Below are 27,751 nucleotides of genomic sequence, written 5' to 3'. Positions count from 1 at the left end.
ATTAATTTTATTTATTTTTATTTAACTTTCACTTCTTTTGTCTCAAGCTTTTGGCAAGCTTTCAACATCAACATTGTGTACAGTGCAAAAAGAAGAAATCCATAAAGCAGACAAAGGAAGCAGATGAACGAAGCTGTAGCAACTTCATGTGAGTCTTCCATCAGGAATTCATGTCAGAAAAAGCAAAATATGTAAGACTTTCTATGTGAGAAGATGAAATGAGCTGTATCAATTACCTTCCAGTGCTAAGTATAAACCCTAATTTTGTATATATATAAAAGTATAAAAAAAAGATTACTGTTGTACATGATAAAGAAATAACTTCCAGATAGCAGGAAGTCTAACTAGGTGTTCTGAAATAAAGGTACAAACAGAAGAAATCTCACCCACAGATGATCATCAGTTCAGTTTAATTTTTATAGTCATCAAAAAAATACCACTTCAGAACTCATCATAAGTGAATCAAAAATTAGGCTTAGCAGCAAGTTCGGCATACTTCATTGTACTCAAAATACAATGTTTCACATTTTGTATAATAGCTTTACTATCAAATGGCAAGAGGCATTTATTAATGGTGTCATCCAGATATCGTTTACAAAAAGTTCTAGAAGATAAACAGGTCACCTAACAGCTCTTTTTTTTTTTGTAGTTAAACAATACCTTCCTGATTTCCAAGTTTGCTTCACAGTAGACACTTTTTCTGGCAGAAATGTACGACTCCCTCTTGGAGCACTGGCTGGATTCCCATAAAAAGCAAGCTACCGCCTTATTCCACAGCACAGCACTTTGTTTTTCCACAAGACCTTCTTTATACTTTAAAACCCTCAGAAGTAGTCCTCATGGGATAAGGAATTGCCTGAGGCCATTGACAGCTGAAGATAAACATGGAAGGGATAAGTTAAAAAATGCTAACTTGTTGCAAAAGGAAATAACCTTATTTTCAACCTTTTTAAGGTTTTTAAGGCTTTTAGCCACTGTGATGGGAACTTAAGTCTACAGCTGAAATGGATTTTTCAGTATCATAGCCCGATCCCATCTACATAGTGAAATATAACTCAGTGAAAGTGCCAAGTGACAGCATGATTCATACAAAATTGAAATGGAATTCATTCCTTCTTTAGTGTCAAGGCTCCACCAAAACATTGGTTTTGTACAATGTGGAAGGAATTTTACAACAGCATGTTATTGACCAAAGATTCAGATCATTTTTGAGACAAGCCACTGGGTAATAATAAGTATATAACTTATTCTGAGTCAATCTACATGGAAAATTAACTATGCAGAAGAGTAGGCTGTAAATCTACAGCTATTTCACACTCAATATTCCAGTGGACACTCAGCTCACAATAGCTACCACTTACTATGGAGCAAATCCTCCAGGTAGATGAGCACTGAGATTAGAATTGCAGCAATGAAAAGTCACTATTCAGGTTTAAATGCCAATAAAGTACACTTTTAGACTCAATTCTAAATAGAAAACATTCCCTAAAAGGTAAATGCTTACAATAAATTTGTAAACAGAGGTGAAATGAGTTCCTTTACCTACATAAAAATACCATTTACTGTGTAACCCAGATTTAAATAAAAGACCAAAATAGTTCATCAATAATATTTACTATATATTTACATGTAATACTGCAATAAACTGGAGTCAATTAACATTATGTTACAAAAAAGAACAAAACTTTTTAGAAGGTACCAGTACCTTTCACATTATCACATTCATGGAACTGTTCTCTTACATCTCAAATGATCTACCATGATGAGTTAACATGGGGATATAGACAAGTAAACCCTTGAATTGGAGCATATGCTAACATGTCAGTTCCCATTTCAGCAAGGTGCTTCAGGAGCATAAAATTAAAGCCTATAAGCAGCACTAGTTTCAGTAGGATAAACTTAAACACGCACCCTAATTCCTTGCTGATCAGGACCTCATTTTATGGGACTCCACTGACAATAATACAGACTACAACAGTTATAACTGTACAAGGGCAGGTATCACATACCTCATTTATTGGCTATATATAAGCAGACTTTTACTTAAAGATGAATCATACATAGCTGGTTGTCCATTGCCAATTACTGACTTACCAGAAAACTGAATCATCCCTTTAATTTTAGATACATTCACATAAACTTCTGTTGCATGATACTTTGAACAGTATTTGGATTCAGTTCTTTTGCAAGAAGTGCACCAATTAATGTACCTGACAATTCTTCTAGCCAATTGAGCTGCAATGAAAAATTGTATACTCTTTGCATATTGCTTTAGAAATGTTTATAGTACACTGAAGTTATACAGTTTTAAATCGCTCTGGAAATTAAAGTTTTATATATGATCACTTCCTTGAGTTCACAGGATAAATGTATGCAAGTAAAATATCGGCAAAATAATCAACATAAAAAAATAATACAATTTCAAAATCAGCTAGCCACAATAAGAAATCTAACCTGCTCTACCAGAGCAAACTTTTACAGAATAAGTTAGAATGATCTGACACTTTGCCTTTGTTAATCCAGTTAGTAAAGCAGATGTAGGTTCAAGTATTTAAGTCCACACAACAGTAATAGAAGTAAACAATCAAGATCAGTGTATCTTTGTAGTTAAAGTACTACTCAGAAAACAAATTCGCTTCTGAATGAGCACCGTTATCATATTATGCTATAATTTTGGAACCCCAAAAGACAAGAAAGACTGTTGATGAGAATTGTGCTCAGACCAGATCCCATGCAAGTCTACAGAGATGTACAGTATGTTACAGAAATCAGATTGAAAAAATAAGGGGTGGGTGGTTTTTTTTTTTTTTTGCAAGTATTAGAAAGCATTATCTGTAGTTTACGTCTATGTTACGTTTTTTGCTCTGCATATAATCAAAGCAAAACATGACATCTGTGTTTTCACTCCCCTCATCCCGAGGGCCGCACATACACCCCAAAGCAAAACACTGATGATTTGGTTATAAAACTACGTAGTATATTTCTGAACACAGTTCCTTCAGCTGCAGGTCACATGTTCATTTAACGACATTCTTACCCATTACAAGCCTCCCCTTTAATTGCTTAAGACCCAATAGAAAAGCAAATATACAAATATCAGAAGTGCCAATCCTGAGATGAAACATGGGAAGTCCTGGTCCAGTTTGATCCTTATTCAAACTTCTGTTTCAGTTTCTTCTGGAAGAGAGCTGGTAGGATGGAGAGGATGGCTAGAATCATGAGAACAAAAACAGAGTTCCAGGAAACAGCTTCCCCTGCTGTTGTAAGTTGGTATAGTGTTGTTCCTGCCTTAATGGCTACAAAAGATGGCGGTGCCACACCTGGAGGGGGAAATAGAAGGGTAGAACAAGAAACTTAAGAAAAAGCAATTTCTTAGTGTAAACGAAACTAAGAAAATTCCTAACTCAGTTGTCCAGCTTTTAACACCAAAGCCTCAGAATTTGTTGCCTGTATTTTCTTTTAAGACGCAGGTACAGATACAAAATTCGAAGACAAAATCCCATTATTGGAACTGTTTATGCTACTTTTAATGCTGCTTAATGCTAATACAAGCACAGGAAACTAAAAAAAAAAAACTGTGATCTCGGTTGTGCAGATGGCAAGTTGTCTCTACAAACTGATTTTATTTAGGTTCATAATGGAAGCTTATAAATTGTCTCCTAAACCAACTAAAAATATTTGCAAAAATAACCAAAATACAAGGTTAAGACGTTTAGCACTACAGTAGTTACGAATTCACTCCTAGCAAGATATATTATAATAAAATGGATGGGAAGGGGAGGAACAATCCTTCAGATCAAAGTCACATGTTCTCGCATGACTATGCTGAACTCAAAATAGAAGTCTATAGTAGTTCACAGAAGTATAACCATGGAGTGGAGCAACAGAAGTTACTTGTAAAGTGTTCATACAAGGTATGTTTCCTTATAGCCTGCGTTACCCCTCTTCCAGTGCATCATAATAATCCTGAAGACTAAAGTCTTTTAATGCTAAAAACTGGACACATCAAAAAAAAAGTATAGACAATACTCTTCTGTAATCTTTCAGCTGTCCAGTAGGTGGTGATCACCACTGAACAATGCATAAAGAGAAGCAAATAATGCCACTTCTGGCTACCCCAAACTGCAGTTCACTATTCAGAATTCTTACCTAGAAAGGTGCCAATGAAAAATACCTTTAATGGCACATTTATTACAGGAGATGTTATATTGATGAACCAATTTGGAAGAAATGGTGTTATTCTCAAAAATATTATGTAGTTAATGAGGTGTTCTCTGTGTCGTTCAACCTGTGAAAAAAAAAAAGTCAGTAAAACCCCTGCCTTCAAAATAAGCAATGATTTTACTACAAGAGATTCGTGTTTTTTTTTTTTTTTAAATCCATCTTTTGTAGAAATTTAAAAGTTGTAAACAAATCAGTTAAATGATGACTCAAGGAAGAGAAGAAGAATCATCAATGAATCACTGTTACATCGCATTGAAGTTAGTCTGGAAATACCAGCCTATGGTAGAGCACTAATATGTCTGAATCAGGTAACAAGTAGGCCTGCTGCTATGCTGAACTAACCCTAGCATTAGCTCCGTCACCTCTAACTGTAGTCCAGCCAACACTACCAGTTTGTCATCCTATTCCTAAAGCTATCAAACATGAAACACAGCTATATTCCTAGCTTGGAATCTTACCCTGGTCATGGCTCTGAAGTTCATCAGGAGGCTACTGCCAACACAGTCTTAAAACCTATCTGCACCTACTTTGTGATGTCTAGCATAAACATCATAAAGGAGCAGCCACATTAATCCAAACTTGATTTGCAGTCAATTATATCCTCAAGTCTAGCTCAGCTCCTTACACTACAACATCAAAGCCTCTTCTGCTCCCAGACTGGCTTTAGAACACTAGCCCTTTCAAACATCCATAACCTCAAAGCAAGTTTTAAGGGTAGCAGAGCATCCCACCATCTCTGCTCTATCCTAGCAGGCCTTCACAAAGTGTAAGCCTAAACATGGCCACATGGCCCCAAACAGTTGAAACTAAACCACACCTGATTGTAAATACATCTAAAATCAGGTGCAGCAACTTACCCTAGACACAACCCTGTTTTTTCCACAGCTTGAATTGCATTATTGCAGTCAGTCCTGCTATTGTTCAGCAATACTTCGGTTCTGGTGTTTGGTCTTTTTTTTTTTTTTTTTTTAATTAAATCATAATGAAGGACTAATGCCTAATCAACGACTAATTCTGCATATGTCTCAAAGTGCCAAAATGGTATAATCTACCTAACCTGGAAACAGTGAGATATGAACCACACATGCAATTATGTAATTTTAAAGTCACATAGCCAGTTCTGCCAGTGGAAATAGTTACTATTTCCCACTTAGGGAATAGTCTGAAGATTATACTGTGCTTCTAATACTTATTTGGTACAAGACTCAAAACACTATTTAATGAAATTGACTGTGTAGGTCGCAGCTCTGCATCTTAGTAAGGAACAAGTTTAAATATTTTTATGATTCAAAAAACTCTTGAACGGAGAACAGAGCAGTAAGTTATGGTTCATACTTGCCAAAAAGATCTGTTTGAAAATGGTTAAGAGCATCAAACAAAAAACAAGGGGTCAAATACTGATCATGCTAGGATTTTGTGTAGCAAAATCTGAAGTTTAATCAGATAATTAGCTTACCAAATTTCTGTTATCAGATACTGTCTCTTGACCTAAAGGAAACTGAGCTTGTACAAAAAAATCAAGCAGCTTGTACGGGATACTTCTCTATATACCACAAAAATGGTGAATTTCAAAAATTGGTAGAAAGTTACCATGTAAGCATATAGTAAGAACACAAAGAGACCCTTTAAACCAGGACGAAAGTAATACCCTTTTTATATGAAGGGGTATGCTGCTACTGCTCTTAAATGCTAAAGCAACAAACTTAGGAATTGCCCTAACCACAATAACACTTAAATTTTTACAATCACATCTACAACTATATATTTTTCACCCTACTGAAAAAAAAAACAGCTTTCATTAGTTCTGATGCTCAGGGAAGCCATTACTTCAAATCAAAACTAGATAGGCTTCCTACTGCCATTAGCTAAACCAAAGGGGTTATCAGTGACAAACTCTTGCTAGTTGAAGAGAGCTTCCTCACAGGAAATACCACAATCAGGAACAGTCTATCGTTTAAAAACATTCAAAAAGTAACTACACACTGTCAGAAAGGACTCAGAATCCCTTCTTTGTGACTTGATTTATGAGCACAATCCCCCCTAGTTTTCCATCCTATTCCACTATATATTTTCTATAAATTTCAACTTCTTTAGAAACTTACCTGTTCTGACCACTTAACTGCTTTTTCTGTTAAGTATTTGTATACAACAGGCCGTCCCACTAAGTATGAAAGCATATAGCAGAACGAAGCTCCAAGTCCCGAGCACTGAAAAAGCAGAAAAACACTAATTAATATTAGCCTTATATCCCTACAATTACACTGACTGGATAGAGGCTGCTTCTGTGCAGTCCTCCATTAAGGACGAAGAACTTCCTGTACCTGTTCCTTAAGAACTTTGTCGACACTAACCGGTTCCTTTACTTGCAAAGCATTTACATTAATATTAACACAAAGTAGACAATGTTGATTACTTGTCAGTTAACAATGAGGGTCTCTGCACTTTTAAGATTCTGAACAGTGAAACCTTTGCAAATAAGAGGCACAATGACATGTGAAAAATTCAAACTTGAAAAATCATCACCTTAGCCCTCTATACCTACTGAATTATCTAGTCCTTAAGTACTAAGGCTCACTACGACTGCATCTTTTGAAGGTTCTTGACAACATACACTTTGTAAGTTAAGCTTCTCAAGTATGTAAACCATTTTAAAAAAGGATGCGTTTTGCAGCGCACTAGAATGCATTACTTATGTTCCAAGATTAATATCAGGTTCTGGTGGATGCTGAACAAGTCTGAAGTGAAGGCAACTCTCCAGCTGACTAACACCCAGACGCCTCCATTATGAAGAAAACTTGGAAAACAGTTTAGTTGTTTGGATCATCATCCACAAAACTCACTGTAGCATTGGATAACACCCTTCTCACAACACAGATGAATGAGAACTCATTTATTCCTTGGAGAATAAAGCATTCCCTTATTTCACTCAGCCTGTGATCATTTCAAACAGAAAGCTGTTTCAATGTTTGGTTCTGTTCCAAATGAATAAAAATACATGCCTTCACCAATTATTTTCCATACTTACCAGACAAACAAGAAATAACGCCAGTGGAAAGGGATAAAGAAACCCTGACAGGATACTGAGAAATATAGACCCAGGGATAGCAAATGTTTGCAAGCTGGATGCATTTCGTTAAAGAAGTTTTTTTTTTTTTTTTAAAAAAAAAAGCTACCCAGTTTTTAATCTAATAAGCAGTCAGCATATGTAATACAATTTGGAAAAGCATAAACAAATAGGCATGGCCTCAAAAGATCTTTACATCAAAATACTTGTGCAGAGTAGCACAAACAGCCCAAGCACAGAGACACAAGGGGTAGATACATTGTTGACAGATATAAAAGTAAGTCACTAATTAAAAGATGTATTATGTTTTCCCTTCATCTCTGTGCTACCTTTGACATTGTAGCTTTATGGCATTACAGTAAATACAGTTCTGATCTGACACTTAACTAGAAATAAGCAGACTTCAGTCACTCTGAAAAGTTCACAGAAACCTCTAGTGATTATGAATTTCATGGAACTGATTGAAATACTAAAAAGCCAAACAATCATCCTTTATATCAAGTTCATTACAGAAAACAGAGCTTTTTGCAAGTGTCAAGGTTCTAAGATAACTATACAATGCTTGTCAAGTAACCAGTCTGCTGCTGAGACAGTAAATGTCGTCATATCAGCTGATGCTGATATCAGTAGTTCAATAAAAATGCCGATTCTGTTCTACTTCGTTTATATATTAACTAACATTTTAATTTTCTTCAAATTTAATCTATCATTTGTGAACTACTCTTGTGAGAATATGCTAAAAGATAATTACTAATGGCACTTTCAGCATCAATTTTTCTCTGGGTTTTGAGAACCCTACTGCATTAAACAATGAAATAGACCTCCTGTAACTTCCAAAAGGCTGAAAAGCTTTATTAACCTGTTAAGTGTTCCAGTTAGGAGTGTGTTTAATGATTAACACATTCAGCACTCAAGGAAAAAAAAAGTTAACACACAACACAGGCAGCCTTTGTGTCTCCCTAGGCATAAAGTACTTCAAAAGTCTAGCTCTCTAAAATACAAGGTTTTTTTTTTTTTTTTTTTTTTGAAAATGGGCACTGCAGAGATGAAAGAAGGCTTAAAATGTTTTCCTTGAGAAATGATGTAAGGACTTCCATAAGTGACTCATAAAACACTTTTAGATGTCTCAGGAAGACTAGAGTGATAGTTTGTTTTCCTTTAGAATCAGCAGTCATTTTTATCTGGGAATTTAGTTTGCACTCAGCTATCGTAATGCTAAAATAAGTCTAATATGAAAGTTAAAATATTGTCCACAGTAGATAGTAGCTGAAGCTGCAAGACAATCTAATACAACATTTACTACTATATAGGCATGCAATTCAGTTTCTCTGTACTTACTCCTTCCTTACAATCCAAAAAAGCATACTGAAACATTTTAACAACAGGAAACTTTTCTTAAGTTCTAAAACAGGTGTCTTATAAACACACCTTGGTATCTTACCCCTCTCCATCCCAGACCAATAAATTATTATGTTTGCATTTTTCTTTCCTTTTTCATAGAAAAGAAGTCAGCAAAGGCTTCTCATATCAGAAAAAGGATACAAAACATATGTGGCAAAGTAAGCTACTAATACTTGAACATAAAATGTGTCCTTATATTTTGACAGGACTTTTCCTAAGGCTTTTGCATCATCCATGTCTCTAGGAACCTTTATACATTTTCCTTCTTCTCTGCAAAAAGAAAGAAGAGAAAGCATGGTAGGAGATATAAGTAAACAGTACAGTAAAATTAATTGCTGAATATACAGATAATTAGATACACTAGATCACTGAACTACAATGTCTGCAAACAAACCACATCACTATTTTGTGGTAAAATTCTAAGACAAACCTTTGTAATATTTACACTTCTTTGAAATAGAAAAATCCTCAATTTTAGATATTAGCAAGCTATTTTTTTTCCTATTCATTACAATAACCAGCTTTATTTCTAGGATTTTTTCTTCTTCTCAAGTTAAGATCAAAAAGAAACAATTACTCAAACCAAACCTTTGGCAACTGAACAACAGCCAACGTTTCAACCAAAACTAACTGTAACTGCCTTATGCTAGGGTCACAACATTCAAAGTGCAGCAACACTTCAAATGCAGTGGAGTTTCACCTCACAGACATACAAAGCTTTAAGAGCAAAATCTTATGTCACACCTTAATCTGGTGCAACCCTGGGCAGCACAGTTGAGTGTCCTCTCTTCCTCTGTATCAGACTTAGTGACTGGACAGTTGCAAACTGAACTTGTTGAGCAAGTTAATCACACAGAAAATTTATTACTAAAAGAAAAAAAGAAGGTTGTAAGACAAGCAGGCTTGCATCTTGTCAAACTATTTATGTTCCCAACATGAGTACTAGGTGCAACAAAAAGAAGAAAGAGTACACGAACCTTGAGTACGAAGGAAGAAGGATGTCGCCTTTTTATGGCGGCCTGGAGCTATAGTGGTGCACAAGGAATTTTAAAACAAACATAGCCCTAACCAAGCATGCTTTGGCTCTCAACTGAGGATGGTTAAGAACATAGCTACCATTGCTAAAGTGACAACAGGTAACTTTTTAATACATGAGAACTCAACTGTGCAACAGAAACCCTAGGTCAAGCACAACTTCAGTGTTTAAACAGATCCTACTAGTTAGTACACATTTCAGTAATACTGAATTATTTGTGTTGTGACATTGGAGATTATACACTCAAAACAGCTTTTCCTATTTAAATAAGGTTACATCTATAATTAACTTACATCAGTTCAAAAATCACTTAACCCCACGTAGCCTCCTCTGCAAGTTGATATTGAATGAAAAGCAAACAAATTACATACTTACTCACTAAGTTGTGGGAAATTTTTATATACCAGAAACATAAGAAAAGCAGCCGATGTGAAGATGGACACTAAAATAAGAAGAGACGTTCGAGCTGATCCACCTTCTGCCTGAGCTTTCCCTGAAATTAAATACAACCAAAATTAACAAAAACCCCAACAACTTATCAGAATTCAAGGTTACACTTTGAGGAAATGTTAAGGAAATCTCCACAGAGATCTCATCTTCCCACAAATGCTTTCAGTAACATACATAAAACACTGCTTACATTCCCTGAAGTCGTCCAAATAAATCTGAGGTTCTTACACTGGCAAACATCCCACAGAAATCAATTTCTGTGACTGCTAATAATTTAAGCCTTAGTTAGATAAACCGGCAGAGAAAAAGTTACTGTAAAACAAATTAAGCCACACATTTTTAATTTTTGCCATGAAGTCTCCTGACAGTCAGTTAGGAGTTAGTAACTTTAAGTTAAATCTTCAGTATATGCAACACAACTCCAAAACACGCTCGTTAACAGTTTGTTTTGTCTGTTGTTTTCCTAAGGATGAACACCAGGCATAGCAACTAGCCAGCTAGGTTAGAAACACTCATCAGGAGAAAACGTACATGAACACACGCCCACAATAGCCTGGGATATAAAGATCACAGTTCTCAGACATAAGAATTACACCTATTTTACACTCTAAAACACACGTAGCAAAGGTATCTCTTCTTAAGCTTATAGTAATTTAAGTTCGGGTGTAAAGAACATAATGTGAGTACAATAAACGACACAACTGCATTTTAGGCCCTATACTTCGTATTTTTGCCCGTATGACCATATCAATGTAATGCTCTGATCGGCATAGCTGTACCTGCACATACAATGAGCTGTACATAGAAGTAAGCAGTGAGATCGCTCTCTGCACCCGCACTGGCCCGTGCACGTATGCAGGCGCTGTCTCCTCAGGCACCGCCAGGCCGGCACCACCTCACCGCGCGCGGCTGCCGCCCGAAGCACACGGGACGCAGGTCGGCGTTCCCATTTGCAGATGGCCGTGGCCTGACCGCCGTGCCACGGAGCGCGCTGAGGCCGGGGCACTGTTGCGAAACCCGGCGGAAGGATGACGAAACGCGGGGCGGCTGCGGGCCGACGTCACGGGGCCGTGAGGCGGCCCCGAGCCTTACCGCGGCGGTGCCTCGGCGCTGGGGGCTTTAACACCGCCTTCTCCTCACGGGAAGCGGAAAAAAAACGACGAGGAAGCGAGCCGCAGCACGCCGCGCTCCGTGCTGCTCTCAGGGCCGGGGGTGCAGCGCAGCGCCCAGCCCGGCCGTGCCTGCCCCCGGCGGGGGCTGCAGCCCCGCCTCAGCCCCCCAGCGGCCCCTCCCGCCCGCCGGCTGCCTGCGGGGTCGGCCGCTGGCAGCGAGAAGGACGAGGCGCCCCCGCGCCCCTCTCCCCCCGGCACCTTCTAGAAGCTGCCGCTGGTGCCTGGCGCTCTCCGCCGCCGCTCGGCAGGGCCCTCGCTCGACCGCCCTCCGCTGCGCCATGGCCCCGCGCCGCCCGCCGCCAACCGGGCCGCGCCGAGACCCAACGCTGATGGGAGAGAAGCGGGAAGGCGGGCCCAGGCCGCCCGCCCGCCTCAGCGCCACGCAGCGCATGCGCCGCTTCACCAGGGGCGTGCGGCTGCACTCTGCTGTGCGCGTGGGGCGGGGCGGGGCAATACGGTAGTGCCGCGCTGCCGCTCCGTGGGGGTGCGCGCGGTAACGTGGGTAAATACGGTGGGGCGGTGGGGAGCTCCAGCCCCGCCCGCAACGGCAGCGGCGCGAGAGGAGCCCGCAGGCGGCCGTTGGGCAGCGGGAGGAGCCGCTAAGCGTAGGCTGTGAGGGGCGGGGGGACGCGGAGCGGCGGTATTCGGCAGCCTGGTTTGACACGAGGAGGTTCTCGCCTCTCCTTTGGAGAAGAGGGCTGGCTGGCTGGCTGACTGAGATCCCCCGAACTGCGGGAGGCTGGCGGCCGGCAGCCGCCTTCACACCGAAGCCAGACTCTGGCCCCGAAGCACCTATTGCCTCACCCGGCCCTTTAGCAGCGGAGCGCCTCTTAACCTTTCAACTCTCCCTGCCAGCCGCAAGCGTTGCAGTAAGCGTTCTCCGGAGAGAACACCGCGAAACTGCCCAGGCAGCACACGTTGTGTAAGCTCTTGGGCAGGACTGTTGGCTGAGGGAGGAAGAGAGTGTGTCACCCTCTCTCCCCTTTCCAGATGTACTCGTAAATCTGTATCCCTTCATCTGGGCCTTCTTCCTAGAAAGGAAGCTCTTGTGAGAGAACTAGGCATTGCTCAAAGATTTAACTCCTGGCTGCCATCAACTTTATACCATATCTAAACCTATCTTGTAAACTTCCTTGTGTAGGAAACAACAAATTAGTAATTTTACAGATCATAAGAAGTTCCTCACTGAGATGAAATTCCTCTGAGGAACATGCAGCTCAGGGTACAGCACCTGCAAAAAGGTTTTGCTTTGTTAACATTTGTACAGAACACACTTGCACAACAGTGTAAGTCACTACCAGCACTTAATAGCCTAATATGCCATTACGCAAGTACAGGCCCTGCCAAATTCAGTGAGAGAAAATAATGCAAACCATAAATTGTCATCAGGTTCCAAACAAAGCTTTGAATCATGATTAGATTCCACATGAATCTTTAATTTACTTGGATTTTCTTACGTTTAGAATCTGTTTATTTCAAATTATTTCATTAAATCTTGTAAATCACTTTTAATATTTTTATTTGGTATTTCAGAAATGCTAGTGCCTGGAGGAGCCAGTCAGGACTACGGACTTGTTGCTGTGGACATTGGTTCCAGGTGACAGAATCCTTTGGTTTTCCAAACCATTACACTAGAATATTGTACATACTAGTGAGATGGGAATTGCTGACACCATAGCAGATAGCTGTTTTCCCGTAATGTAAATGCATATCGTGTTCATCATGTCTCTGTGATTATTCCATTGCTTATGGTACTCCAGGTAAAGTGATCCAAATAGCAGGACTTCTTCCTTAGCTGGACGACTTCTGACATAATGTTAAATTGATATTAAGCTGAACAGTATCGGAAGTAAAATTATAAATCACATTTTCACTGCACAAAAAATTTTCTACCAAGTCATCCTGAAACAGAGGAGAAAAAGCTTGTACTGGAAGATTTAAATAAAATGCATACTACAGTTTAAAATCTGTAGAGCAGATTCTAAATGCTGCCAGGCTGGCCTTTATTTCATCTTGGTACAATGGATTGTACCACAGGGCATGAATCAGTGTGGAATGGTTGTTGTTCAGTAATCACTCAGAGCCAAAGAGTCAGGCAGAGCCTGCTTCAGTAGATACCTGACTTCTCACTGATCTCTGGTTTATACTGCATAGCCTCTGTGTTACCTAAATGCAGGTAACCTAACAACACAAATTAGGCAAACATCTGACTCTTGCTAAAGTCTCCTGTAGTCCCCACTATTCCAGACAGCACTGTAAGACACGCAACAAATAATTACAGCAATACAAATTCGCTCTGTGTCTCCCCTTCTATTCAGTACAAGTGCACAGCCTGCGGATGGTTCCCAAGGCACTGATTCTGCAGTAAGCTCCCAGCGCTACCCTATATAATTACAAATAGAGAAAAGAAGATAACTACTCAGCTCCGTGTTATGGAGCTCCAGCTCTCTGAATTGCTGCCAGTGTGAAATCTAAGGATTAATTAACTTAATCACTTTGAAGTTGAAATATACTACATACGTGATATTTGTTAACTAGATTATCAGAAGACTCTTAGACTGTCTGTTTTATGTTCTTTTTGGTTCCCCTCGGGAATACTGCTGTTGAGAAAGTTTTGGCTGTTTTATAAAACTTTGAAACTGTCAGTGGTATTTAGTATCTTCTGACCATTTAAACAGTCACCTCCAAAGATATCCATACCTTAGAAATATCAGCAGAACCTCTGTGTTCGCTCACAAGAAAAGTGACGTGTCTGGGGAACGTCCCTTAGGACTCTGTAAATAAAATAACTCAGAACCTATATTTAAAAAGTTAATTTAAATTTGTTTACTGGAAAGAAAACTATGACTGAAAAATACCACCATAAGCTGTATTCTTAAGGGTTCAGAAGGGAAAGAGTTTTGGTAACTTGGAACTCAGTGAGTGATCAAGGAAACTTTCAACACATGGTTGAGATCAGCTGTGCTGGAAACAGCTTCGCTCCACAGAGTACTGGGAATGATAGCTGTGGACTGAAAATAGATTTACTCTCTTCATGTATAAAGTATCACCTATATATAATATATAACTTCATAAACAGTCTAAAATCTCTGTCTTTGGAGCTTCTTTCTAAATCCCTCCTGATAAGGAACATATACTGCACAATACATTGTTCGGCAGAGAAAGAATGATAAAAGTGCTCTGATCTCCAGTTAGATTTGCTCAGTGGCTTTGCCAGTGGGAGCAGCACTCTCTGTTCTTAGAGGCTATAGACAGAATTATGCAATTATCTACAAGCTTTGTATGAATCAATTTTTGAAAAATATACCTTAAACACGGAATATAAGACTTCTTTCAGAATCACAGAATCATCTAGGTTGGAAGAGACCTCCAAGATCACCTAGTCCAACCTCTGACCTAACACTAACAAGTCCTCCACTAAACCATATCACTAAGCTCTACATCTAAATGTCTTTTGAAGACCTCCAGGGATGGTGACTCTACCACTTCCCTGGGCAGCCCATTCCAATGCCTAACAACCCTTTCGGTAAAGAAGTTCTTCCTAATATCCAACCTAAACCTCCCCTGGCGCAACTTTACCCCATTCCCCCTCGTCCTGCCACCAGGCACGTGGGAGAACAGACCAACCCCCACCTCACTACAGCCTCCTTTAAGGTACCTGTAGAGTGCGATGAGGTCTCCCCTGAGCCTCCTCTTCTCCAGGCTGAACAATCCCAGCTCCCTCAGCTGCTCCTCGTAAGACTTGTTCTCCAGACCCCTCACCAGCTTCGTTGCCCTTCTCTGGACTCGCTCGAGCACCTCCATGTCCTTCTTGTAGAGAGGGGCCCAAAACCGAACACAGTACTCGAGGTGCGGCCTCACCAGAGCCGAGTACAGGGGGACAATCACTTCCCTCGCCCTGCTGGCCACACTGTTTCTTATGCAAGCCAGGATGCTGTTGGCCTTCTTGGCCACCTGAGCACACTGCTGGCTCATATTCAGCCGACTATCAACCAGTACTCCCAGGTCCTTCTCTGCCAGGCAGCTTTCCAACCACTCATCTCCCAGCCTGTAGCACTGCTTGGGGTTGTTGCGCCCCAGGTGCAGGACCCGGCACTTGGCCTTGTTGAACTTCATACAGTTGACCTCAGCCCATCGGTCCAGCCTATCCAGATCCTCCTGCAGAGCCTTCCTACGCTCGAGCAGATCAACACACGCACCTAACTTGGTGTCATCTGCAAACTTACTAAGGGTGCACTCGATCCCCTCGTCCAGATCATCGATAAAGATATTAAAGAGAACTGGCCCTAGTACTGAGCCCTGGGGGACTCCACTAGTGACCGGCCTCCAACTGGATTTAACAATTGTATCTGAACCAAAAGGAAAAATGCTTTTCTGACCTGCTGGAAAGAACCAAAATACATTTGACAATCACTAGAGTGGTAACTAAGTGGTCAGCTATATGAAGTCACTTCCTTCTGTGGGTGGTTGGATGGAACATTTTATTTTTATCAAATTGAAAGAGCTGTCTTCCCACAGCACAAAAAAACTTGTATTTGCTTCTTTTTAGATTCATGCCTGGATAGACTGATGGAGCACGTGTCACATGGCTGAATCATTGACACTGCCAATGCTTTGTAGACTGAGTCATGCTGATTGTCAGCAAGGGGAACGAGGAAGAGACTGAGAGTGATCCTACTCCTGAGAGCTTTTGGCTGAAAAGTAAGAGTTTAAACTTCAGAATAATGTAGCTGACTTTGCTTTAAATAGAACAGGGAGCTACTTTGCTGGCATCTCAGAGAGACAGTAGCAAAATGAAGCTGCAACAACCTGAAAGGCAGAAGACCTCAGAGCTCGTGTCAGTGCTTGAGACCATTCCCAGGGCAAAGCCGGAAGTTTCTGAGCACTCACTACATTGTCTCTGGAGGGCTTTAGGCCTGGTATGGCTCAGTGATGGTGCTGAGTTATCTGTCAGCTTGGGGGCAGGGTTGGTTGCTGAGGTAACTGATTTCCCAAATACAAAACTGGCTTGGAAGCAAGAGGGTAAAGTGAAAATCCAATAGGAATCCCAATGAAGAGAAAGTAGGTAGCTTGAACCAGTTCAGACAGGAGGGTGGCCAGAGGCCCTGCTCTTGGAGTACAGATGTGCAAAGAAGCACCTGACAGTCATTCTGAGATAGCTACAGGAGATCTGTAGTATAGCAGTAAATACGCACAATACCCAGAAATGTGGGATATGATTGCCTATTCAAAAGTTTCGAAAAAATCTATATCAGCAGATCTAATTTATGTCAACAAAAATGTAAATTAAGATGTAAATTTAAGACCTCTGCCTACCTTAACAAAGATTTACAGTCCTATGAAACCTATACTTGGGATGAAAATGTTAACCATGCTGTAATTCCCCAAGTCATGCATATGCTCTTATTGTTTTACAGGAAGGTCCTTCCTCAGCTTAATTTATATCACTTGGGAAGGAAATCAAGATAACAAAATTGTGTATACAACCGTGCTGATGTAACAAATAGACAAATCCTAAGTACACATGGTCTTTTTACCACCTTTCACTGATTTGTTTAAAGATACTATAAAAATAATTTATGAACATTGTTCCAAGAAGTTGACTTTAATGTAATTAAAGCACATCTAACTTCATTTATCTATATGGATGCAATGTTCATATATAAACTAGTTTTAACAGAGTTAAGAATTTGTAAAGGAGTCCACTTTTCCTCAGTTCTCTTAACTATGGTTTTGCAGGAGTACAATAAAAAATGCTTGGAGTACTGTGTAGATTAAGCAGTATCTGTCAGAAATTAAACCTCTAATATTTATGTGATCATGATTATATCCAAATTACACTTTAAATCAAATAAACCCTTTGCATGGAATGGGGTTTGTGTATTTTGATGAGCTTATACCTCATATTTTCGTTAGTTATAGTAAAAACCTCGAGGATGTAACTGGTGAATAAGCATCTGCATGGAAGGCAAGTTAGGATGGAATGTGCTGATAAAAGCGAACAGAGAAATGTCACCAAGTGAGATGCATAGAAATAAGCACTTATTTGTAGCTGGATAGTCCTGGTTGTGTGCATGAAGGATTAGAAATATCTTGGCACCAGAGCCACAGGTAATGAAAGCTTTTGTTTGTAAAAGTCAGTGCTCAAGGACAAAAGATGAAAACCAACTTAAACAGCAAGCGAGAGCCAAACTTATAAGAATTAGATTGTTTTGAGTCTGAACTCGGAAATCATAACCATTTGGATTGTTTTCTCTCCTGATAGTTTCTTTATATGAAGGTATGTTTGTTAACTCCTATTGTACATTTTATGTACATACTGTATCTATGTACATACAAATGTACAAAATACACCTTTTAAGTCAGACAATTTCCATTTTTAGTGGTGTGTATGTATGTTATTGCTGCTCAATTAATTAGAAACAGTAAAATAGATAGCTATGATGTTTCTATTCCAAAAGTTAAAAATAAAGGCCAGATTCTCCTTTCTGATGCAGCTTTTGCTCCTCTTAAATAGTTCAGAGATCACCTTAAATAGCTTGCTACATTTTTTTCCCCACCACATTCTCCAATGGTGTATATGAAACAGGGAAGGAAGCTTTTCTGGTTAGTCTGCTCATACCCTGTAGTCGAATTCTCCTGATCCGGCCTGTAAGGCTCTTCCAGTAACTAACTATTCATTATGACTGGGCTGATAACCACACAACAATGAACAAATGTATAACTATTTGCAACCACACACAGAGTTAGTTTTTAGGAAATATATACCAGGTCATCATTAAACCAGTATTCCGCAACAGAAAATACTTAAAATTCAGGGCAACATCAAAGGGGCAGAATGTCAAAATTGAAACATTTTAGAAAAGCTGCTAACATTCTGAGAAATTAATTGCTATACGTGTTTTCCTATGGGAAATTATTAAATTAATTGAAAAAGCTATAATATGACTGATAATACTTACTATCATGATAAATGAGCATCACAGAGTCAGTTGTTAATCAGAATTAGAGATTAAATGGGCATAGGCTCATAAGTATAGACTGTTTTCACCTAAGGCAGTTCTTTGAAAGAAAGCTCTTCATTTTAATCTTGAACATTATACACCCAGTCCTAGACACGTTTCCTGTTGAATGGCTTGGCTGAATGCAGAAAGTCAGATCTACAAATGTCTGTGATGAGGAAATTCACACACTTTTTCTACCGCACACAACAGTAAGTCCTTTTTGCCCATACACAGACAACAGAATTAGCTTTTAGGCCCACTTCCCTCAACAGAATTGGCTAAAACTAATGACTGCAGAAAATAAATGTCAGATGCTTGTATAAAACTTACTATTAATTAATATTATTTAAGAATTTCTGAATAAGCAAGGCTAGTAGAGAAAAAAATGAATGCACAGGAAGGTTGATAAGGGGTTTTATAAGAACTAAAAAAAGCTGGTATGTTATTATTCTGTAGTAATCTTATTGTAGCTGAACCAGCATGTTTGCCTTTTACGTAGAATTACTTGCTGTACTGGTGATACAATTTAATGCAAATACTTTAATAAGCTTTCAGTTTGATTTAGCTGTAGCAATTCCTTATTTTATCATGTCACCCCAGCAGAAATATGAATCCAAATTCATTTCACATTCTGAAGAAATTTTCACATGCATTTCACATTCTGGTCAGGAAACGCCAGGGGTTGAACAGCAGAATCCTGGCCAGCTGGAACCAAGGTATATGAGGAGTGCTCAAGGAGGAAGCTGACATAGCTCTTATTATCCCGAGAACATGATGTTGGCCTGCATGCACCATTCACATGCCTTCAGCAAGTGAAATGAAGGGCAAGTTTTCCACTTTGTTACTTCACAAAACACGTGGAAAAGTTATAGAGACTTGTGCAGCCAAAGACATGGGTACTGGCAATATGGTTCTTGTGTTTCCACACACACTCCCTACTTTGCTGTTGCAGCTACTGGAATTAGCATGCAGGAATCCTGAGGTGTGTTTGTCCCAAACGCCATGCTAACAGCTAATTTTAATCTAGCTGTGGGCTACCAAGATCCTGGAAGCCACTGGAGTATGAATTTCTGGGTCAGCTCTGTACTAAGCTAGCCTCAAATAATGGTAATACATCTGGGCTGCTGCTCATGCAGAAGCTAAGATAAAGCTATGTGTCCTTTGTGTTCATATGTCACAGGCAGATAGATACCCAGCCACAGTATGCACGCACCCCAGCTCCCTCACCTATTATTCCATATGCAGTTATTGGTGCAGCAATGGTGCCAGTCATCAAGATATGCATACACATGCCCACAGGTAGAGTATAAAGTTCAATGATAACATTTTCATCTCCAGTTTTAGCATCCGTTTTTTTTTTAACAACTTACATACAAAATAAGTCCTGTGTTTACCCTTCCTCAACAATATTAAGCCTTTTGGTAAAGAAGAAAATACTAGTACTTAAAACAATATAGCCCAACAGAAAACGTACACATTCCATTTAGAGATCGATACCGAATTGTAAAGACTTGCAAAGAATAAACACGAGTCACCTCAACAAAAGTGCTAATCAGTGATTCAACAATTTAGAGAAGATAATACCTAAAACACAAGCAAAAGAAGGAAATTAAAATAAATTGGCCTTATAACTAAAAATTGTATTTTTAATACACTAAAATTCTGATACTTATCTTTGCTGTATCTAGGAAATATACCTTTCATATATCTCCACACCTTTCAACCCCTATATTGTTGTGGTTTTTTTTCCTCCTTTTAACATAAGCAGCTATCTAAGGTTTAGGGTCTTTAGAGCTATTTCTAATAGAAAATTTAGTGAAGGAGTAATGTACTTTATGAAATCCTATTTATTTATAAAATACATATCAAAAGTTGTGCTTTGCTTAGTGTAGCAGGAATCAAATAGAAAGGGTAGTATGTTTCCTTTAGTACTTGTAGGTACTATTTCCAGCTTGCCTTCTGCTCACAAACTCTGTATCCAATCTTAGTTTTATTCCTAATCAGCTCTAAGTGCTTCCCTGCTGATCTCTGGATATTTCTTTGATGCCTTTTTATGCTTCCCCTCAAACACAGAACTCAACAAGCAGCAGTATCCTTTGCTTGCAGTCCCACCCAAAGAAATGCACTTGGTCATGTAGTTCTGATTCTTCACCTGCCCTGCATGGGATCTGTGGTTTTAATGCAGTTCTGGTTATTTCAGCTATATGTTCCACAAAGGAACAGAACTAGATTTACATTTTTTTCTGCCTGAAAAGTTTCTATCTGCTTCCTCTGCATTATGCAGAAATCTCATAACTGTAGTCTCCATTTACTTTACTTTTCTAGAAGAAAAAATGTGTATATATCGAAGGAACAGAAAGAGTACCAGTGCTGCTGATGATATCAGTGCTGCTGATGACATCAGTGCTGCTCACCATCTGTGGAAAACTGCATAGTCTAAATATCTACTGACAATTTAAGGTGCTTCAGAATACTGAGCTTCCAATGCACTGACCCGGCTTGTGGTGTCACCTCACAGTAGCATTAGGAATTGATGGTCAAGGCAGGCACACCTGGCTGCCTGGACTTGAGAAACTCTTCGTGGGCAATTACATCTGCCACCAAGGAGCCATACTGGCATGCTTCGAAGTACTGACGTGTTTTGGAGCGAACAGCCTAGAATTACACAGACCAGAATGAGTTAATAAACTGAATATTATGTTACTAGATTACTAAAATTATTAATGCGTGTATGTTGTTCTCTGCAAATGAAAAGCTTCTCCTAAGTGCTAAGAATTTATTCTGGGTGTATTTTTAATATAATAAAATCCTAGTCCTGTTTTACTCTACTCATTGTTACTTAATCAATTTTAATGGAATGAATATGATTATAAAGATTAAAATTTATCTAAACAGGACTAACTTGAACTCTGTCTTATTAAACACGAAGAAATATACTTCGATAAATGTACATATAGCTTACATAAGCTTCAGTTGAACATATATTACTAACAGTACCACTAAAGTTATAGCTTAAATGTACTTTTTTACTCTCAGAGAACTTCAGATTTTTTTTGCCTGTCCCCTGGCTGAACATCTTTAGTTATTTCTGAGCAATTTCAGTTGATCGCTGTGCCTGAGATGTAAAAGCTGCAATAGTAAGTTTGTGTTTTCAAAATTAGCTTCCACTTGAACACTAATAAATCATAGATGTAAATCCCCTATCCTTAGATTTTCTAGAAATTTGTTTCCTCAAAATTTAACGTCTGCATTACAATTTAACCTACAAGTGTCCATTTTAGGCACAATCATAAAAAGATTAGTTGAGCTTGGAGTCCTGCTTAAGGGACAGGAAGGAAAGGACATACTAGTTTTCTTGCAAGAATAAAATAAAACAAAGCACATAGTACATTCAAAGAAAAAGCATTCCTGGAGAGCACTGTGATCACAGTCATTCTGAAGACCCATTATGTTCACTTGCAACAATTCTGTGATCTTCAGTATGTGTTCTCATTTCAAAATAACACAGTACAGTCCATTTAATGCATTTCTAACTTCTGTGGTTTTGGAACTGAATTAAAAACATGAAAGGAGCATAAACTGTTAGTGCCATCTTACCAGCTTTCACAGGCAGCGGTTACTAACTCTTGTTCTTCTCCACAGGGTATCACAGATCCAACGTTCTGCAGCTTTGTGAGTACGGCATTTTCCCTAGTGGCCATGAAATTCATTTTTTTTATACAGAATTTACCATTCTCTGAGTCTTATGTTCCATTTTCTGTGCGTGTGCGCCATTGAGGCTTATTTGAAACTGCCTCTTGCTGTTTCATTTTCCTTGCACGAAGAAAAGGAAATTTTCTCTTGGGGGTGGAGTTAGAGAGCTGGAGGGGACTCCATATTGCAATGAGGGGAAGCTAAAAGCGAAAATGCATATACAAATATAAAGGTACAGGCTGAAAATAGTGCATGAGGTAGGAGGAGATAAACTGCTGTAGCTACAGACACTTTCGTTCCATTGCCCCACTGCACAGAGCCTGATGTAGGTTCCGCCTGGGTTAGCTAGACTTCCACACTGTGGAAACTGAGCTTTTGGGTACAGAAACATCCACCTTGAAAGCAAACACCAAAAAAACACAAACGTCCATGCAGTTTATGATCACATCATCTAGTCCAACATCCTGTACAGTACTGGCAATTCAAGTTTATTCACGTATTTTTGATTAAAGCCCCAATCCTGTTGGTTTGACTGAAGTACAGCTTGTGTTTTTAGTAAAACATACCTTCCAGAATGGCATCCAGTCTCAGTCAGAAGACACTGAGAGATGGGATAATGATTACTGCCACAGGGAATTTGTTTCAGAGAGTTTCTTGTTTCATCCATTAGATACTTGATCCTATTGCATCTTTGTTCACTGAAGAGCTGTGCAATACATACAGCACTTTCTTCCTGAGGAGATACTGTCACTCTTTTCCCCACCTTGCTGCCCAGAGTCAACTGTTGAGAGTTCATGATGGAGTCCTGTACCTTTGAGGAAAATTTATTAAAAAAAAAAAAAAAGCCACTGTTAGAAGCCCGTTTTTTCTGAACTCAGAAGAATCGAATAATGACTGAATCTTGTTTTCAGCGTCTGTCCCCTGGGAAACCTGTCTGAATATACGTTTTAACATCTGCTCAAGCCTTACCATCTGGATGGAGCGGGTGGGGGCAGATTGTTATTTGGGGAAGGTGCGGGGTGTAGTAATATTGAGCTCATGGCTACAGAAAGGAGCTTAGTGTCTTCTTTACATCCACTCTGAACAAAACTTCAGTGAGTTTGCCTTGGGGGTGAAGCCAACACCCAGCTGCCTAAAGGAGATTGAAAGGAGCTGCACAACCACACGAATGGTACGCCATGGCATTCTGCTCTCCCAGCTGGAGCTGACCTCGGAGCAGGGACTTTGGAAGGAACCTCCCTTGCACTGCCCACCACATCTCTGCTTTGTTTAATCATTACAGTAGTGACTGGCATACAGTAATCAAGACTCCTCAACTTTTGTCTTAAACCTAACTTTGACATTTCAAATATGTCTGTTTTCTTCAGCTCATACTATTTTAACGGGTATTTGATGTAATCCAGTTTGTAAATACTTAACAAATATAAATACTTGAACTACTCTCTGGCAACATAGCATCCATTGCTTCAGCACCAGAGGAATGGGTACATTGTTTCCCTACTCCCCTGTTTGAGACCTCTGCTTACAACTTGAAGATTGTTCTAAGTCTTTTGCCATAATGTCCTGCTGGGAGCTCACATCAACTTGTATGCTCACGGCATCACTGACAATACTTTCAGACTACAGAAACTTGCCTGCATTTTCTGTTACTAAATGAATAACTTAACATTTGGCTACATCAAAATGCATCTTCGTTGTTCAGGTTACCAGCTTGTCCCATCCATATTGGATTGCTTTGCTGATCTCGTGGCATCCTCATACGTGATCTGCTGTGATTTTATAGTTGTTTCAAAACAATTATGTTTTAAAGTATTAAATAGCAAAGAGTCAGCTAGTGGTACTAGTAGAAATTCAATAGAAACTGGTCCAATCACTTTTCACTTATCTCCTTTTTTATGAGAACTGTAAGTTAGCCTGTTCTCAATCCATTCCATGTGTGCTCAAGGTTATAACCTAAGATGTTTTTAAGGAAAAAGGTCTCTTCATTCTGCACCATTTTCTCAACAAACTAGAGAACTCCTCAGTTAATCACCTTTGTTGATTTTACACCGAATCACATCATCAGTTTCTTTTTATAGCTTCATTTCTGAATCCTGTTGGAGCTTTTTATTTCATCACTAATATAAATAGTTATTTGCAAACTTTGCATATTGGCACAACATTTCTGTGCACACCTTTTCCTTCTTCTTATCATCTTTTGGAGCACAAGTAGCTCCAGGACAGCTTTGGTTGCTGGTGATCCATCCACTCACTCTGTGTCCAAATTTCCTTTGGATTTGGAGTACCAGGCAATACCTTCACATGCAAGTATTTTTTTCCAAATTGGTGTTGTGAATGCTGTTAATGCATTAATACACTGTATTTGTGTAGCTGGAGTCAATTTGGCTGCTGTCAGAGCACCCCTTTTGGCACAGAACAGTGGAAAACAGCATTTAACAGTTACTACACTTCTTGGAATATGTAGATGGCAGGAAAATTTTTTGAAAAAAAAAATAGATCTGTTGCAAGCACCCAGACTTGACAAGGCTCAAGAAAGATCTTTGATAGCTGTGCTCCCTGTACACACACATTTTTGGCATCTAACTTTTCATTTACTATAAACTGAATTGTACTCTAGAAAGGCATACAGGCCAACCGCTGCTCTGCAGCCAGTTCCAAGGGAGTGTGCTACTTTATTAAAGCTGACAAATATCATCTTTGTTATTGTTCCAGCTTTCTGAGGAAAATACACATGACTGCTAAACCCAAACCAGTTTATGAGAGTATGTTTATATTCAGGAGTAATTGTAACTGATTTGTATCCGATGTTTGAGACCTGTACAATACCACATATGCCTTTTATGAGATAATTTGAGAAGCTCCATTCCCTCACAATGGTCTTTGGCTGTCCACAAGTATTCATACATGACAGAGAACATTATAATGCAGCTAATCTCTGCAGCATATATAACGATTTTTTTTTTTGGTTCTGAGATCAAGAATTTGTTTTGGCTTGTCTGGCTAAGGGACAAATTTTTCTCTAATGTTAAGTCTTGTGATTTGAAATATGATTTAAAAATGAATTCTTATATCAGCTAATCTAAAATATGTTGAATCTTGCAAGATATTTACTACTGCTTCGGTGGGATATTATGCCCCTCCCGTGTCCACTGAACAGATTTGTCTAAAGTCCTTACCAATTATTGTTCTCTATTGGCTACTTTTACATGTCTCTTTTGTCTGGCTAATACTGTACAAAGAAAATATCTCATAGAAGTAGGTGTATTTATCCAATCCCAATAAAATTTCAGTGTTTAGGATGCCACAGCTCACCTGTTCCTCATACTTTGATGCCAGTTGTCATCTGTTAGGCTGTTCCACTCACACTTCTAGTATGTTTGTTTTCTTTGATCCTTACTGTTTCATCTCCCTCTTTAAAAGTAAGTTACCCATTGCAAATGGCATCAACAAATTGTTCAGATTTGCAATAAAATCCTTTTTAACCTCATGTATGTTTCTTCTTAGAGCTAGTGTCCAGTCTACCTGAAATGTCCAGCCTGGCTGAATCCTGTATTTATTAATTTCTGTGAGCCATTTATGAATTTAACCCTGCGGTGAGATTAGTTATTGCTATTATTTCTGGGCCAGCAGAGATACAAATGCAAACATTGTTGTGAAGGTAAACATTCCCTGGCATACACTATCTTATGTTTCAGAATACTCAGACTCTGGACAATTGCTTACATATTCTTCTGCATATTTCTTTTTTGGCCTCCACTTTTGTATACGAATGGCAACAGCTTTGGTGACAAGCTTCTGTAGCCACAGCACCTCTGTGGCTGTGGCTACTGCTGTGGCTACACTGTTGTGCTTCTTTTCCCTGCAGCCTTTTGCATCTGCATAACTGACAAAGAGTATTATGTATAACCAGCACCTCATGACCCCTTTGTCCTTTCAAGTTCTTATTTTTCTTTTTAGAGAAAACACATTCTGTCTCAAAATTTGTTGATCAGCTTAGTGTCTAAGTTCTCTCTGGTTAGAGGCATTATTGCTTTGCTCCTTTGATACAAAGAGCATTAAGATTTGATCTTGTTATCTGTGCTGTGACACAAAAGCACGGAAAATATTTTGTTGTAGCTCTTTGGATGATATTAAGTCTACAGTACCTTTGTTTACATTTTGGACAACATCCAGAAGAGGCATGTGACTGCAGATCTGGGCAGCATGTAGAAGAATACAGTAATGACATCATGTCCTGAAATGATGCTACATCGCCACTTGGGTCTACTCGGTTTGTGTGTTTTCCAGGCTTACTTAGAAAGGCAGCCATTCATCGCTTCTTCACTGTTTAGTTTTAAAAATGAGGCACTAATTTTCATACCTGCAATAAATAAATAAATAAATAATCTATGTAGTGTAAATTGCAAAAGTTTTTAGCATTACATTAAAAAATAAAGAAAATAAAAACATTAAAAATAAAGAAAATAAAAACATTAAACAGCAGTAAGAGAAACTGAGAGATATGGCTTTTATCCAGAAACAGTCATGGAAAAGCTACTGATTTGGAATTTTTATATATAAAAGCAACTCTGTTATGCTCTTTCATATTCTGAAAGTCACTCTAGATAAACCTAATGGAGATTTTGCCATCTGAGATGGTACCGGTTGGCCTGCCTTAGGCCATTCCCTGGGACTGAGGCCAACTGGTAGAGGAGGGCCTTTAAAATCAAGCTGGCTCCATGTAGGCTACATGTGGGGAACGGCCTGTGGCCCATGCTACCTCCATGTATGGGAAACACTTGCAGGACCACTAGCATAGTAGGGTGGCAACAGCAATCAAACTTTAATGTGGTATTTCCCAAAGGTCTTTAACTTAACTGGCAAAGAGATAGCACCCTTTATCAATTCACTATTTTGTATCACTTAATTTATATTGTTTGCCATATGTATCTGCATTTCTGCTTTTTTCCGTTGATACTGTTTCTTTGATAATATGCCATCATTTTAAAATTGTCCCAGGATGGGCTGGTTGTGAAACTTTTTTTTCTCGATTGAATTATTTGACTGCCCGATAAACTCCTCTCACAGAAATAACAAAACCATTTTCAAGTCTATCACTGAAAGTCACCTCCCAAAGAAGACAGGACACTGAATGACTCTCTATACTACCAATTCCATTTTACAAATAGCTATGCAAACAACTTATTTACATAAACAGCGTTACTTATTTTATTGTGATTACCCATGTAAGTGAAATTACTTCACTGCCTAAGTGCTTGTGGGGGAAAGCCCGCAGGAGTCCCTTAGAGAGGACCAATTTAGGCATCCTACTTCCAGTTCTGTGGCAGGGTCAGCCCTTCCAGAGACCAGGGCCCCGCTCACACTGGATGTCTGGCAACGTATGACACGTCTTCGTCACCTCACCGCGGCCTTTGCCTTGTCGATAAGCCCCGCACCACACTGGACGTCCCCGAACGCTTACGAACTGCGTGCAGGCAGCGCGGCACAAAGCACGCGCCTGTCGAGGAGACCCACGCCGCCTCCCTTCCTCACGAAGGGCGCTGGCGGCGCCCCGCGAGCAGCCCGCCGGGCGCACCGGGCGGGCGCTGGGGACCCAACAGCCGGCGCGCTCCCTTCACCGCCCTGCCCCGGCGAGCAGCGCGGCCCAACTGCCGCCGCCACGCTGCCTGCGCGGCGCTGAGGCGGCGGGCCCGGCCTGCAGCCCCCG

The 27,751-nt window shown here is 39.6% G+C and overlaps 1 protein-coding gene and 2 long non-coding RNA genes across 5 annotated transcripts; 1 reads left to right on the top strand and 2 right to left on the bottom strand.

Annotated features, from left to right (window-relative positions):
- Positions 1–393: 393 nt before the first annotated feature.
- TMEM41B (transmembrane protein 41B) lies at positions 394–11,763 on the bottom strand. Its single transcript, XM_035550223.1, has 7 exons — positions 11,546–11,763; positions 10,101–10,218; positions 8,831–8,959; positions 7,250–7,343; positions 6,327–6,431; positions 4,150–4,288; positions 394–3,320 (listed from the first exon to the last, which is right to left on the bottom strand). Exons 1-7 carry the CDS (start codon positions 11,736–11,738, stop codon positions 3,151–3,153), a joined length of 948 nt encoding a protein of 315 aa, XP_035406116.1. The 5' UTR covers positions 11,739–11,763; the 3' UTR covers positions 394–3,150.
- A 64-nt stretch (positions 11,764–11,827) lies between these two features.
- On the top strand, positions 11,828–21,179 carry LOC118249839 (uncharacterized). The gene is made up of 4 exons (XR_004779228.2): positions 11,828–12,269; positions 12,881–12,944; positions 15,897–16,048; positions 20,677–21,179. It is a non-coding gene; the product is annotated as an uncharacterized LOC118249839 (long non-coding RNA).
- On the bottom strand, positions 20,861–27,662 carry LOC118249838 (uncharacterized). Of its 3 annotated transcripts, none has more exons than XR_004779225.2 (5): positions 27,266–27,662; positions 26,190–26,404; positions 22,611–22,855; positions 21,949–22,244; positions 20,861–21,006 (listed from the first exon to the last, which is right to left on the bottom strand). It is a non-coding gene; the product is annotated as an uncharacterized LOC118249838 (long non-coding RNA). The 3 variants fall into 3 exon arrangements; XR_004779226.2 differs by having other exon boundaries at positions 21,949–22,041; XR_004779224.2 differs by having other exon boundaries at positions 21,949–22,855.
- Positions 27,663–27,751: the final 89 nt, after the last annotated feature.

This window comes from Cygnus atratus, chromosome 5 (assembly GCF_013377495.2).
Source record: "Cygnus atratus isolate AKBS03 ecotype Queensland, Australia chromosome 5, CAtr_DNAZoo_HiC_assembly, whole genome shotgun sequence".
Taxonomy (NCBI): domain Eukaryota; kingdom Metazoa; phylum Chordata; class Aves; order Anseriformes; family Anatidae; genus Cygnus; species Cygnus atratus.
This window is presented reverse-complemented; position numbering and strand designations above follow the sequence as displayed.

Bases quoted from the DNA above. Each gene is read 5' to 3' on its own strand.
- TMEM41B (XM_035550223.1), bottom strand. From the start codon at position 11,738: ATGCGCTGCGTGGCGCTGAGGCGGGCGGGCGGCCTGGGCCCGCCTTCC. The intron at 8,960-10,100 runs GTAAGTATGTAA...TTCTTTTTGCAG, and splicing joins AATTTCCCACAACTTAGTGA to AGAAGAAGGAAAATGTATAA. The intron at 3,321-4,149 runs GTAAGAATTCTG...TTCCCCCTCCAG, and splicing joins TTTCATTGGCACCTTTCTAG to GTGTGGCACCGCCATCTTTT.